This window comes from Tachyglossus aculeatus, chromosome 21, assembly GCF_015852505.1.
Source record: "Tachyglossus aculeatus isolate mTacAcu1 chromosome 21, mTacAcu1.pri, whole genome shotgun sequence".
In the NCBI taxonomy this organism is placed as follows: domain Eukaryota; kingdom Metazoa; phylum Chordata; class Mammalia; order Monotremata; family Tachyglossidae; genus Tachyglossus; species Tachyglossus aculeatus.
The window spans coordinates 12,817,546-12,832,643 of record NC_052086.1 but is presented as its reverse complement, the minus strand read 5'-3'; the positions used below and the strand labels follow the sequence as shown (position 1 = coordinate 12,832,643).

General features: G+C 54.5%; 1 protein-coding gene across 3 annotated transcripts in view; it reads left to right on the top strand.

Moving 5' to 3' along the window:
• The first annotated feature begins 2,231 nt into the window (after positions 1 to 2,231).
• The window catches only part of ATP2A1 (ATPase sarcoplasmic/endoplasmic reticulum Ca2+ transporting 1), a 31,222-nt gene continuing 18,355 nt past the window's right edge, over positions 2,232 to 15,098 (top strand). The window contains exons 1-9 of one of the 3 annotated variants that reach the window (XM_038762476.1): positions 2,232 to 2,437; positions 2,740 to 2,757; positions 3,215 to 3,297; positions 6,194 to 6,298; positions 6,907 to 7,045; positions 9,313 to 9,393; positions 11,360 to 11,445; positions 11,653 to 11,950; positions 13,583 to 13,749. In XM_038762476.1, the coding sequence (XP_038618404.1) occupies positions 2,320 to 2,437; positions 2,740 to 2,757; positions 3,215 to 3,297; positions 6,194 to 6,298; positions 6,907 to 7,045; positions 9,313 to 9,393; positions 11,360 to 11,445; positions 11,653 to 11,950; positions 13,583 to 13,749 (1,095 nt within the window). In that variant the 5' untranslated portion in view covers positions 2,232 to 2,319. Of the gene's footprint in view, positions 2,438 to 2,739; positions 2,758 to 2,840; positions 2,867 to 3,214; positions 3,298 to 6,193; positions 6,299 to 6,906; positions 7,046 to 9,312; positions 9,394 to 11,359; positions 11,446 to 11,652; positions 11,951 to 13,582; positions 13,750 to 15,098 lie in introns of those variants that run through there. The other 2 variants (XM_038762477.1, XM_038762478.1) reach the window with 2 other exon arrangements.

Sequence of the window (15,098 nt, the reverse complement as noted above, 5' to 3'; positions counted from 1 at the left end):
AGGGAGCGCCATGTCCTCGCCTCACCCTGGGGGTTGCCCCCTCTCCACTTCCCTCTAGGAAGCGGGAAGAGGAAGTGAAGTTTCTGGGGGCTTAGAGGGGAAACATTTCCACCCCCATCTGTGCCCCATAGATCCCTCCCAGCTCCCTGACTTTCCTCAATCTGGCTGGCTGGCTTCCCTTCTAGTTCTCCTTCCCCATCCTCTTTTCCTCAGTCTTCCCATCATTATCCTTTTCCCATCCCTCCTCGCTTTCTCTTCTCAACCCCAGCCCTCTTCCTTATCCTCAGCCCATGGATCCCGGTCTCTTCCCTTTTCCGCTTTGCCTCTCCCGCCCAGGGTGCCCTTTTCCCTCCCCCTAACCCCCACCCCAGGCCCGGCACCCACTGGGTGGTAATCAGATGCCCCTTCCCCTGCAGTAGGGAGAGGGCATCTCTGAGCAGCTGCTGCTCCCAAGGAAACTGAAACCAAACACTCCTCCTCCAGTAGACCCCCAGCCCGGGCCTCTGACCTTCCTGGCCCGCTCCTGGAGGAAGCTCCCTCACTTTGGGGTTCATCAAGGCCTGTTCTTCTTGGCTCTGCCTCCTAGGGAGTCCGGCCTAGCTCCCCTCTCCCTGGTTCCCCTCCTCAGCTTCATCCCTTCTCTCGGCCTCTCCATGTTCCCTCTGGTGCGGGGCCCTTCAGCTTGACCCTGGGCCCCCAGCCTGTTCTCTGACTCCGTCTAGCTCCCCGTTCTTCCGTCTGAGCCGTGTGCCCCTGGTTTTGCCCCTTTCCTGGGACCCCTTTCCTAACCCCCGTCTTGTCCCCTTTGGATGCAGATTCCCCCCCGCCCCCACCCAGCTCTGTCCTGCCTCTCTGGGCTCTGCCGCCTCATGGCCCCCAACTTTCCCTCCCGACCTGCTCGTCCGGGCCTCCTCACCCCACACTTTGCTCTCCAAGGGCTTTTTTCCAGCCCCTCCCTGATCAGAGTGGCTGTTGACCTCATTTACCCGCTATGACCCCTCTTTTCCCATCCCTGTCCTTGAGCTCTCCCAGAGCAGCCCTGTCCCCCTTTGGACATCCGTTTGCATCTCTGGAGATGTGGAACTCTTAGGCTAGTGGAAAACCAAACGCATGTCATGGGAGAGGCCCAAAGAGTCTCTGGGGTCCTTGGGCCAAGGACTCGTGATTCCCCCCAGCCAGGGCCCGGACCCCAGCACCCATCTCCCACCCGAACCTCTCTGTCCCTCCCTCTCTGCCATCAGCACATTTTGTGGCCTCTTGGGTTACCCTGGCAGCCGGGTATCTCAACTTTCCTGAGGGAGGGGGGACTCTCTTTCCAGCCCATGGAGCGTAGGGGTGGGAGCGGGGAGGGCATTTTAGCCCCCCGTGGCCACCAGGGAGTGAGTTGGAGGGAAGACATGCAATCCGGGCTCTGCTCACCAGGGCCTGGACACTAAATCCCTTGTTGATGGCTTGAGTCGGCCAGCCTTCCCCCCTTCTCCCTCCCCCCCGTCAACCTTCCCGGGATAGGGTTACCACCTTCCTGCCCTTCCTGCCCTGTCCCGCTGACCCTTTTCCTTCCCTGTTTCGGTTCCCGCTGGAGTTGCCTGCCCCTTCTCCCCAAGAATGGCTGCTTTCCCCTGGGCCCAGCCCCTAGCCCCGGTTCTCCCATCCCCTCTACTCGCCTCACAGCCCCATGACCTCTGCTGCCCCTTTCACTGGGGTGGGCGGAGAGGGAGTCCCCGGGAGATGCAAGGAACTGAGACATCCTGGCCTGGTGGAGGAGAAGGAAGGGTTATGGCTGGAGATGGGCTGGATGAATGCGGGGAGAGAGAAAGAGAGGATGGAGAGGCTGGAGAGAGGGTTGGGGGAGAGGCGACAGGGAGAGCAACCTGGGGGCGGGAGGGAAGCATCTGACAGAAGTTCAGGCCCCCTCCCCCCTTCCCTGGGACAGGGACGACACTCACCCTATGAGTGACACCTCGGGCTGCGGCCCCTCTGTTCCCCCTCCGTCAGCAGAAATACCTCTCCGGCCTAGCCCCTCCTTGCTGAGGTCCTGGCCAGCCAATCTCCAGTCTGGGGGGAATCCCGCTCCCTCATAAGGGCCAGCTGGGGGCTGGAGGTTGGGGGGGTGGCTGGCTACTGGGAGCGGGACGGGGGTCAGAGCCGCGGGGAAGAAGGACAAGCTGGGGGGCGGAAGATCGAGCGAGCGAGATCCGAGCAGACAGAGAGGCAGGTGGACAGGTGGTCAGAGGGCCTGCTCCCCCACCCCCCTACAGATAGAAAGAGGATCCCCCCCAGAAACAAGGCAGTGCCCCTGGCCCCCGGAAAGGCTGCAAGATGGAGTCTGCGCACTCCAAGACCACTGAAGAATGTCTAGCCTATTTTGGGGTGCATGAAGGCACGGGCCTCAGCCCTGACCAAGTGAGACGACACCTGGAGAAATACGGCCCCAACGGTGAGTGTCCGGGGGTGGACTGGGCCGAAACGATCCTCCAGAGAATGAGGGTGGTGGGGGAGAAACTAAGATCTGGAGGATAGGATGCTTTGGCTCGGAGAGGGAACAGAGGCGCACGAGGAGGAAAAACCAAGGGCTGGAGGGAGAAAGAGAGCGTCCTTAACTCTAACGTGGCTTGCCGGCTGATCCCGGAGAAGACCGTCTTCCTTGGTGACCATAATATATTCATGAGGGGGCGGTGTAGGGAAGCAAATGCTGAACCTTGAATGAATTTTCCTTCCTTCTCTTTTTCCCTTGTGCAGAGCTCCCTGCAGAGGAAGGTAAGTGAATATCTCGGGGAGATCTCCGCCACCACCCTCCCCGGCCCCGAAGAGAGTCTTTCTGCCTTCCTTCCTCGTTTCTCTCTGCCCCATTCCCCTGACTCTTCAGGTGAGGCCCCCTACTCCAAGAAATAGGAGTACTGAGGTGGGCGTGAGGGAGAGCTTTCAACTGCTGCCATCTTTAAAAACTGACCTGATTTTGCCTAGCGGTCTCCTTTGCCCTCTCGTCCCCTCTCCCCAGGGAGAACCCTAACACCCCCTCTTCTCTCTCCCTCCTTCCTTGCTTAGATCTGAGCTTCCCCGGATCTGAATTCCATATCTTAGAGCCTAGAGCCAAAAATCATCGATCCCTAGCCCTGTTCTGTCCTTCCTTCGTCCCCCTCCGTGTCTCTCCACGGCAACTCCGTCCTCCTCGAGAGCTAATGTCAATCCCCGGGGTGTTGCCATCTCCATTTAGGCAAGTCTCTATGGGAACTGGTGGTGGAGCAGTTTGAAGACCTTTTGGTGCGGATCCTACTGCTGGCTGCCTGCATCTCCTTTGTAAGTGCCTTACAACTAACTGGGGGTGGGTGGGCGGGTGGGTCAGCAGGGTAGAGAGGTTTTTGGAGGGAGGGAGGGAGGGAACTGGAACCTTTACGGGGCATCGCTGAGCCGAGAAGTCAGGATCTTGGGTCAGGAAAGTGAAAGGGAGAGGAAGATGCCTGGTGTCCTGAGGGAACAGCAACAGACGTGGGGGAGGAGCTGGAAAGACTGGGGCCTCGGTGAAGGAACAGTTGGGATTTTAGTGGGATTTGGGCAGTTATGTGTGTGTGTAATAATAATGGCATTTATTAAGTGCTTACAATGTGCAAAGCACTGTTCTAAGCGCTGGGGAGGTTACAAGGTGATCAGGTTGTCCTATGTTGGACTCACAGACTAAATACTCATTTTACAGATGAGGTGACTGAGGCACAGAGAATAATAATGATGGCATTGATTAAAAAATGCAGGCATAGGTGAAATATACGAGAATGCCTAATAGTAATTTATTTGCCTCTTTAAGAGGCTGGCGTGACCAGTGCCTAAGAATTTCCTCAGCGGAGGACAGGGTTGCACCTCTCTCCTCTAGTTCTCTGTCTCTGCTCCCCTTCCTCCTTGGAGCGCCCATTTGAGTCTCAGGCTGAACTAGACGCCGTGACTTCCCCGTCCCTAAAAGCGCTCCGAAAGTGTGGGCTCAGCCCTGTCAGGACAAGCTAATTACAACTTCCAGCATCCTCTGGGGTTTAGCTGTCCCCCGCTCACCCGAGCGTCTAGTGCTCCTACCCTCGGAGGTAATGGATCAAGGCCTCGGCCCGGCCTCTGCTCGCCGATTGGTCAGAGGGCGGGCCGGGAAAACACTGCGTGCCGTCAGACCGTTGTCAGGGACGTCCTGCATCTCCCGGTCCTTCGCCTCTTCCCCGAAGTCTCACCTTGCTCTTCATGAAGTGAAACTCAGGATCCTTTGGCCCCAGTTTCACCCCTCTTTGCCAAAACACGACCAGAAGTTCCTCCTCCGTCTCCTCTTCCCTCCACTTCCCCAAACATCCGTCCCCCGACCAAGGAGACCACCCACCCTCTCCTTCCACCTCCGTCTCCCCTAAAGAGCCCGATCCCCTTTCTCACGGAAAGGCCCTTCGGCGTCCTTTTCTCTCCCCCAACACCCCTCATCTTGAAGTCGAGTCCCTTTATAGGGCTCCTCCGATTTCCCTCTAGCCCTCCCGCAGAGGGTCTCCAGTGGCCTCCTTCATCCGCAAATCCTCTTTCCTCAGAAGCTCCTCCAGTTTCTCCGGCAACCGGAATTCCTCAAAACCTATTCCCAGTCCGTCCACAGTTCCTCTTCACCTCGTACTTCCTCAGCCCCAGTCATGTAGGTGGACAACCTCATTCCCCATCGAGAGCTCCTCCACCATCTTGAGATTTAGCGCTCAGGTCCCCTCACAGGGGTTTCTCTTCCCAATCTCACTTGGGTTGGTGGGCCCTTTCTCCCTCTCAGTTTGCGTCTTGACATTTGCCTTTTAACTGAAGGGGGGTGGTGAAACAGCTGAGGAGGGTGTGGGCGGGCATGAAGCCTTGTAACCCTATCTCCCCACTGCTCCCTTATGAAATTGGAGCCCCCCTCTTGGTTGTGGGGGAGGGTGCGAAGAGTAGGGTTGGGTTGATGTCTAGGCCATGGTGTGTACATGAGGATTTTGCAATGGGGAGAGAGCTCGGGAGTGGGGAAAAATGCTTATGAGTGAGTGGGGGAAGAGATCCAGCAGAAGACTGAGCGTCCCAGCTCCGCCACTGTCTGCTGTGTGACCTTGGACAAGTCACTTGCCCAGAGAAGCAGCTTGGCTCAATGGAAAGAGCCCGGGCTTTGGAGTCAGAGGTCATGGGTTCAAATCCCGGCTCCGCCGCTCGTCGGCTGTGTGACTTTGGGCAAGTCACTTCACTTCCCTGGGCCTCAGTTACCTCATCGGGAAAATGGGGATTAAGACTGTGAGCCCCCTGTGGGACAACCTGATCTCCTTGAAACCTTCCCAGCGTTTAGAAAAGTGCTTTGCACGTAGTAAGCATTTAATAAATGCCATTATTATTATTACTATTACTTCACTTCTCTGTCCCTCAGTTACCTCACCTGTAAAATGGGGATTAAGACTGTGATCCCCCTGTGGGACAACCTGATCACCTTGTAACCTCCCCAGCGCTTAGAAAAGTGCTTTGCACATAGTAAGCACTTAATAAATGCCATTATTATTATTGCTATTACTTCACTTTTCTATCCCTCAGTTACCTCATCTGGAAAATGGGGATTAAGACTGTGAGCCCCCGGTGGGACAACCTGATCATCTTGTAACCTCCCCAGTGCTTAGAAAAGTGCTTTGCACATAGTAGGCACTTAATAAATGCCATTATTATTATTGCTATTCACTTCTCTGTCCCTGTTACCTCATCTGTAAAATGGGGATTAAGACAGTGAGCCCTATGTGGCACAGGGACCGTATCCAACCTGATTACCTTGGATCTACCCCATCACTTAAGTACGGTTCCTGGCACATAGTAAGCGCTTAACAAATACCAAAGTTGTTGTTGTTATTGTTGCTTAGGCGTTTATGAATGTCAGCAACCCAAACATGCAAGGGGCTGTACGTGTCTGAGAATTCCCAAGTGTTGATGTGAGTGTGTGGGTGCCATTGTGTATCTTCTAATTGTGTGTGCGTATATGGGAAAGCAACAGTTTTCCCAAGTATGTGTGTACCTGTGTCCCCGCAGAATGCAGATTGGTACACGCCAGGCTACTTTCTGATGGCTTATCTCCCTCAAACTCTGTTCCTCCATAATTCCGGGGAAAAAAAACCCATGCTTCCCCTATATGGGGGCAGGTAGGTCATTTATGTTCGGCCCCCTTTCCTCACGGGCGTTTTTCTCCCTCTGAAAGGTGCTGGCCTGGTTTGAGGAAGGCGAGGAGACCGTCACAGCCTTTGTTGAGCCTTTTGTCATCCTCCTCATCCTCATCGCCAATGCCATTGTTGGGGTCTGGCAGGTTAGGTTCACCTACTTCCGTACCCTGGGCTTCTCTCACCTGGTTTCCCTTCTCCGCTTTTCCCCCCTTCTCCTCACCCTTCTTCCCCAACCCTGCCTCTGGTCTCCGCTCGTCCCCCTCCTTCCTGAGGCTTTGCTAATCCCTACCCCGGCTCTCCTGTTTAACCTCTCCACTCCCGATGCTGATGTTCTTACCTTCCCTATTTTCTACACCTTCTCTATCGCCCCTCCTTTCCTTTCCTTTCCTTTTTGAACCTTTTCCCCAGCTTGTACTCAACTCTCCTCTCTGCTGTGCTCCCGAGGCACCCCTATCCTCTCTATCCCAATAATTCCTAACTGGAGACCTCCCTTGCCCTTCTCTGCACCCCCTCAATTTTCCCTGCTATTTTATGTATACCTGTGTCCGGCGCTTAGACCAGTGCTTGGCACATAGTAAGCGCTTAACAAATGCCGTCGTTATTATTATCTCCTTCTCACCTTTCCTCACTTTCCAAAGGCCCTCCCAAACCTCGGTCAGCTCTCCTTTCCCTGTAGACTAGAGGCCTCTGCTGCCTCCCTCTCTCATTCCAAGCCCCTGCTGACCTCCCCCTCTACCTCTCCACCCCCAAGGAGCGGAATGCAGAGAATGCCATTGAGGCCCTGAAGGAGTATGAGCCCGAGATGGGCAAGGTGTATCGGGCTGACCGCAAGTCTGTCCAGCGCATCAAGGCCCGTGACATTGTTCCTGGGGACATCGTGGAAGTGGCCGGTGAGTCTTGGGGATGGCCCGTGGCCGGGGCGGGGTGGGGGGGGAGGACACACAACCTGGGAAGGGGACGGTGGAAGAAAAGAGGATGAAGGTGTGTTTGGGGTACGCGCACGTGAGGGTGTGTGTCTTGGGGGGAGGCATAGGGTGGGCAGGGGAAAAGCTACGGGGAATTGAGGTGGATGTGGGTGAGTTGAGAGGACCTCAGGAGAGGGCATTGCTTCTCCTTCCTTGGCTCCTGGGGAGGTCACTCCAGGGCATCTTCAGTTGCCTTCTCATCCGCGTCCCCCGTTTCTCCTCTAATGGTTCCCCCCTTTATAGAGTCTCACCAGGAACAGCCAGTCCTGTCCCTATGCCTGAAATTTCCTTCCGTCCCCTGACCAGCGCTTGCTAGCGACAGGTGTACCCAGCCTCCTGCCAATGGCCCCTGTCTCTTCCACCCTCAACCTCCTCCCTTCTCCTCCTCCCCCCCACCCCCCACCCCCCAAGCTTCGTCAGCTATAAATCTTGACCTCGCAGTGCCCTTGAGGAGTCTCAGAGGGGAAGGAGTCTGGGTGGGAGGGAGGCCGGTAGCCGAGAGAGCAAGCCCCCAAGCCATGTATGGGAAACTTGGGGCTCCAGGGAGGGAGCACGGGACCTGCCCGGGGCTGGTCTGGGAGGGGGGGAGGAGAGCGCAAGGAGGGCCCCGCCTCCCAGAGACCCAGGGACACTTAATGCCTTCCCTGGGAGTGGGGTGGGGGCCAGCCGGCTAAGATTACGGGGATTCTGTCCCCTTCAGCGGTTTTTCTATTTGCCCGGCTGGGTTTCCCTCCATCTGAGCAGCCTCCAGAATGGGGACAGAGCATCGTGTTCAGATTCTCCCCACCCCAGGGGTACGGTGGGATGTGGGAAGGCAGGAGGGGGGTGGCGGTTCCTGGCTTTTGGGCCCTTCCAGCCGTGGCGGTGGCGCAAGTCGGTTTGGAACCGGGACCGGGGATGTCTATCAATACCTCTCCTCTGTGGGGAGTGAGGACCACCATCCACTGACTCCTTCCTTCCCTTCCTTCCAGGGGTCGGCAGGGCTTTATTTTTCCCTAAAGTTCCCAGGCAATGACTCTAAGGGTTGGAGATGCATCCCTCACCCTGTCCCTCCAGAGTGTGTGGTTGGTTGTAGGGGGAGGCCCTGGGGAAATCCTTCCCTCCCTAGGAAGGTCCTCTGGGAACAGAAGGGCTTCTGAGTGAGGATGCTCAGCCTGCCTGACCCTGCTGCTCTTCTGTGTCTTTCCCGATCCCGACTCTTCCCCCAGTGGACCCGTTCAGGTCTGCCTTTTGCTTTTCCTCCCTCCTGATTTCTCCAACTCCTTATTTCCCCAATTCTCTGTTCTGGTCCCCACTTCCCCATCTTGCACCCATTTTCCCATTGTGTGTCTCTCCTTCTCTACTGTTTCTCCCTTTGCCTCTCTTACCCATTTCCACAATCTTCCCTGTGTCCACTCCTCTTTCTTCCTGCTTCTCTCTCTCTGTCATTTCTCACTCTTTCCTCTCTTGCTTACCGTTTGTCCTCTCTCACTCTGCATTTCTTCAGCTTGCTCACTCACATCTCCCTCCTCTCCATCTCCCTTCCTTGTCCAGGACTCAATGCCCCTTGCTTTCCCTCTTTATCATATTTCTCCTGGTACTTGCACCCCATTTCCCCGCTCCATTTGATGGGCTATTCCTAGCACTCTGTCTGGCTTTCACCATTCATTCATTCAATCGTATTTATTGAGCGCTTACTGTATGCAGAGCACTGTACTAAGCGCTGGGGAAGCACAAGTTGGTGACATACAGAGAGGGTCCCTACCCAACAGCAGACTTACAGTCTAGAAGGCAGAGACAGACAACAAAACAAAACATATTAACAAAATAAAATAAAGAGAATAGTAAATATGTACAAGTAAAATAGAGTAATAAAGTAACAAACCATTCCTCTGATGCTTGCCCCATTTCTTCTCGTTCCTCTCCACTCCTCCCCCACCAACAATCTCTCTTCCTCATTCCATTTTCCCTTCTGGCTCTTGGCCACCCTTTGAATCTCTATCCCCATGTCTCCCTGAACCCCCTTAACCTTGTTTGTATCTTGGCTTCCCATTTTCCCTCTAGCTTTCTCCAGCCTGGTCTCCAGCCGGGACTCCGTCCAGGTTTCCTCCCAGGTCTCCTGTGTCCTTCCCAAATTCTTGGCATGGGCGACACGGAGTGGAGGCTGGGACCCCTCACTGTCTGGTCTCTCTCTTTCTGAACTCTCTCTGCAGTGGGAGACAAAGTCCCCGCCGACATCCGCCTCCTGTCCATCAAGTCCACCACTCTTCGGGTTGACCAGTCCATCCTCACAGGTCCAAGGGGGTGGGGCAGGGTGACGCTGCCGAGTGGGAGGGAGGAAGGGAAGAGGCATGTGGGGAGGCACTAGAAGGGCAAGACTCAGTCACTGACCTAGGGGATGGGTCCAATAAGCAAAAAGCAAACGGCTGGGAGTTCACAGAGTTGTATGTACCGAAACGAACTACTCATCCGGTTGGATTGTCATCGTACCTCTAGGGTTTGGTTTGACAGTAGCCCGGGAAGTTCTGGGTGATCCCCAAATCCCCTTATCTAGAAAGCTTTGAGGATCCTAGATCAGTCCTGTCCTTCCAGGACCAGCAGGGATTTGGGTCACTACCCTGGAGGCCCTCGACTTGGATCCGCTGGTGTCCGTTGGACAAGGGGCCGGTTTGGGTCCCTTTGAGTTGGACCAATCTCGGCCTGAATCCGAGTGACTTGGGCCATCCTCAGGAACGGAGCGATTGTGTTGGCTTTCCCACTGACCGGTCGGGACGGCCTTTGGTTCGCCGCGTGTCCAGTCTAGTTGTCTGTTTATCAGGGATGATTAAGTGGCCCGTCGGGGGTGATGGAAGAAGACTCAGTCACAGACTTTTGGGCCCCAACCTGTGCACAGGAATTGATTGCAGTGATAGTGGTTTGGGTGGTGGCAGGCATCCTCTCTCTCCCCCCCGCCGGTTGTGTTCCTCCTGGAGCGCAGAGGGCCACAAGCAAGTAGGCGGGCAGAGGTGCCAGCCAGGGAGAAGGGCACACAGAAGGTTTTGCATGCAGGATCTGCTGACTCTCATGTACTGAAAGGGTCGGCCAGGTGGGATGGCACAGCTGGGGATCCCCCCACATCCCCCCAGAATGCACGGAATGGAGAGGAGAGAGCCGGGCCATTACCCTCTCATGGAGGCTCTGGATTTTCCTGGCTCTGCAGGTGGATAAGGAGGGGCCGGAATGGGCAACCCTGTTCGTGCCCTACCTTGCTCCTCCTCTAGACTGTAAGCTCCTCACCTAGACTGTAAGCGCCTTGTGGGTAGGGAATGTGCCCACCATCTTTGTCGTCTGGTACTCTCCCAAGTGCTTAGTACAGTGCTCTGCACATAGTAAGCAGTCAGTAAATACCATTGATTGATTGATCGATTCTCCTCACCCTGCGCAATAGGGACAGTTCAGGAGAAAACTGGTCAGTTTTTTCCTACAGCTCCCAGCCCGTCTAGGAGGAGCAGAGTTTCCTAGTGTTTAGAGAATGGGCCTGAGAGTCAGTTAGGACCTGAGTTCTAATCACTTCAGTTCTCTGCGCCACAGTTACCTCATCTGTAAAATAGGTATTAAGATCGTGGGCCCCATGTGGGACACGGGTTGTTATCCAACCTGATTAGCTGGTATCTAGCCCAGCGCTTAGAACGGTGTCTGTCACACAGTAAGAGCTTGACAAATCAATCAATCAATCAATCGTATTTATTGAGCACTTACTGTGTGCAGAGCACTGTACTCAGAGCTTGGAAAGTACAAGTTGGCAACATACAGAAACAGTCCCTACCCAACAGTGGGCTCACAGTCTAAAAGGGGGAGACAGAGAACAAAACCAAACATACTAACAAAATAAAATAGAATAGATATGTACAAGTAAAATAAATAAATAAATAAATAGAGTAATAAATATGTACAAACATATATACATATATACAGGTGCTGTGGGGAAGGGAAGGAGGTAAGATGGGGGGATGGAGAGGGGGACGAGGGGAGGATTCTAAGGCATGGAGGATTCTAAGAATACCATGGAGGATTCTAAGGCAGATGTAGTCACGGAGAGGAACATGGCCCAGGCTATTGTGTTGGGATTGGTGGGATATTACTGGGACTCGGGGAGAACAAGGCAGGTGGGGCTGAGTTGCCTGAGAGAGGGGTGATGGAGTCGGGCGATGGGATGTGAGGGACGTGGGGCACTTGGGACAAGAGTGGAATTCCTTATGCCTATTTCCCACTTCTGCGCAGGCGAGTCTGTCTCGGTCATCAAACATACAGATCCCGTCCCGGACCCCCGAGCTGTCAATCAGGACAAGAAGAACATGCTCTTCTCGGTGAGCCACCTGGGTCCAGTTACCCTCTCGGGGCTAAGGCGTGGCGGGCTCCCTCCACCCACCCCACCTCCTCCCCCTCCGGGATCATCCCGGGCTCCTGGGCCCCTGCTCCTCGTGAAGGCACCCACTCCGATTAGGAGGAGGAGGAAGAGGAACCTCAATGGCCTCGCCCTTCTCTCTCCCGGTTTTCCCGCCTGCGACTCCCAGGGCACCAACATCGCCGCCGGGAAGGCCATCGGCATCGTGGCCACCACAGGGGTCGGCACGGAGATCGGGAAGATCCGGGACCAGATGGCAGCGACGGAGCAGGAGAAGACGCCGCTCCAGCAGAAGCTGGACGAGTTTGGGGAGCAGCTGTCTAAGGTCATCTCCCTGATTTGCGTGGCCGTCTGGCTCATCAACATCGGCCATTTTAACGACCCCGTCCACGGCGGCTCCTGGTTCCGTGGTGCCATCTACTACTTCAAGATCGCCGTGGCCTTGGCGGTGGCGGCCATCCCTGAAGGTGGGGGTTCACGCTGTCCCTTCCTGCCCACCCCGTCTCGCTTCGTTCATCATACTTGCACCTGGCCTTTCTGACTCTGTCTGTCTTGTCCTCACTCTGACCATCCACCCGTCCTTCTTAAGGAGAATAATAACGATAGAGGCACTCGTTAAGTGCTTATTATATACCAAGCCCCATACCGAGCGCTGGGATAGATTCAGGATCATCAGGTTGGACCCAGTCCCCACCCCGATTCCTTCTTGCTTCTCCATTTGTCCCTGCGTCTGCCTCTAACGTAGAATCAAGCAGAAGTGATAGTAACTGTGGTGTTTGTTAAGTGCTTACAATGCGCCAAACGCTGTACTAAGTCGTTCATTCATTCATTTGATTGTATTTATTGAGCGCTTACTGTGTGCAGAGCACTGTACTAAGCACTTGGAAAGTCCAAGGTGGCAACATATAGAGACGGTCCCTACCCCACAACGGGCTCACAGTCTTGAAGTCCGCCAATTGTCGGCTGTGTGACTTTGGGCAAGTCACGTAACTTCTCTGTGCTTGTTGCCTCATCTGTAAAATGGGGATTAAGACTGTGAGCCCCCCGTGGGACAACCCGATCACCTTGTAACCTCCCCAGCGCTTAGAACAGTGCTTTGCACATAGTAAGTGCTTAATAAATGCCATCATCATCATCATCATCATCAAGGGGGAGACAGACGACAAAACAAAACATGGAGACAGGTGTCAAAGTCGTCAGAACAAATAGAATTAAAGCTAGATGCACATCATTAACAAAATAAATAGAATAGTCCTGGGGCAGACACAAGATAAACAGGTCCCACATGAGGCTGCTCCCAGTCTAAGTAGGAGGGAGAACAGGCATAGAATCCCCATTTTGAAAATGAGGGATCCTAGGCCCAGAGAAGTAAAGTGACTTGCTCAGGGTCACACAGCAGACAAGTGGCAAGATAAGCCGAGAAGCAGCATGGCTCAGCGGAAAGAGCCCGGGCTTTGGAGTCAGAGGTCATGGGTTCAAATCCCAGCTCCGCCAACTGTCAGCTGTGTGACTTGGGGCAAGTCACTTCACTTCTCTGTGCCTCAGTTCCCTCATCTGGAAGATGGGGATTAAGACTGTGAGCCCCACGTGGGACAACCTGATCACCTTGTATCCCCCCCAGCGCTTAGAACAGTGCTGTGCACATAGTAAGCGCTTAACAAATACCATCATCATCATCATTATTATTATTATTATTATTAAGTGGCGGAGCGGGAATGGAACCCAGGCCATCTGATTCCCAGGCCCGTGCTCTTTCCGCTTAGGCCACGCTGCACCACGCCTGCATGTTGTTACTGTGGCCTTCATGCCCAGGGGTCAACTGGCCTTTCTACAGGACACCAAGGTGTAGATCATCGTCATCAATCGTATTTACTGAGCGCTTACTGTGTGCAGAGCACTGGACTAAGCGCTTGGGAAGTACAAGTTGGCAACATATAGAGGCAGTCCCTACCCAATAGTGGGCTCACAGTCTAAAAGATTGTAGATCCCGGGGATAGCGTGACCCACGCCATCTCACGAGGCCTCCCTCTCCTGGGGTGTAGCGAGGCCGTACGCCGCCGGGCCCCGCTTACCCCTGGATTTTGGTTCTCCTCTTCCAGGGCTGCCCGCCGTCATTACCACCTGCCTGGCTCTGGGCACCCGCCGGATGGCCAAGAAGAACGCCATCGTGAGAAGCCTTCCGTCCGTGGAGACGCTGGGCTGCACTTCCGTCATCTGTTCGGACAAGACCGGCACCCTCACCACCAACCAGATGTCGGTCTGCAAGGTCAGAAAACTGTTTGTCCGGCTGGGGGAAGGAGGCCAGGGGTCGGGGGGTGGGCACGCTCCTCGTGGCCGACTCTCAGCAGCTGTCGGGAAGCAGGGCCGCGCCAGGCGTGCCGCTGGGAGCCAGCTGAGAGCCCCGAAGGAGGGGGCTTTCCTTCTTCAGGGAATCCTGGCTCAGCGACTTGCCAGCTGTGTGACCTTGGGCAAGTCACTTAACTTCTCTGTGCCTCGGTTACCTCGTTTGTGAAATGGGGATTAAGACTGTGAGCCCCACGTGGGACAACCCGATCACCTTGTATCATCCCCAGCGCTTAGAACCGTGCTTTGCACGGAGTAAGCGTTTGACAAATACCATTATAAATATAAATAAAATAAAAAATAAAATAGTCAGGTGGCTCGTGGCTCCCAAGGAGGACTGTTCTCTCGTTCGACCGGGCAGGGGGATTGCAAGAGAATGATTTTTATTTAGCTCCGACCCAGCTGGGACCTTATTCTAGTTGCTGCATTTTTGTCCTGGCAATTCACTTTTTCCTCTGACTCTTTCAACTGAGTTAACCTGATCCTGGAGGTGGTCAAACCAACAATCGTATTTATTGAGCGTTTAGTGGCTGTAAGGGGAAGGGGGAGATCCTTAATAGTGGCAATCATGAGGGAGATGGAAGGTATGAAGTGCTGACTCTTTGCATGACGCTAGGGCTGATAAGTGAAGCAGCGTGGCTCAGTGGAAGAAGCCCGGGCTTTGGAGTCAGTGGTCATGGGTTCAAATCCTGGCTCCGCCACTTGTCAGCTGGGTGACTTTGGTCAAGTCACTTCACTTCTCTGGGCCTCGGTTACCTCATCTGGAAAATGGGGATTAAGTCTGTGAGCCCCACGTGGGACAACTTGATTACCTCGTGTCTACCCCAGTGCTTAGAACAGTGCTTTGCACATAGTAAGCGCTTAATAAATGCCATTATTATTATTATTATAGAGGACAATCAGGCCGGACACGGGCACTGTCCTACATCGGGCTCGCTATTGAAGATGGAGAGAAAGTCGGTAGTGAATCCCCAATTGACAGATAAGGAAACTGAGGTCCGGAGCATTTAAGAAACTTGCTCAAGGTTACGTAGCAGCCCTTGATGGAGCTGGGAGTGGTACCCAGGTCTTCTGATGGCCAGGTCCTGCTCTTTCCACTAGGCCATCCTGCCTCATTGAGGGCCTGTGTGGGCAGCTAGCTAGAGGACAGCCTTCCTGATGAAGGTCGTCTCAGTCGGCTCGTTGTCCATTTCCTCCAAAGTCCTATAGAAGAATAGTGACCTGTGTCCCTCCTTCCTGTCCTTTTCCTTCCATCCCATTTCTTTTCCCCTC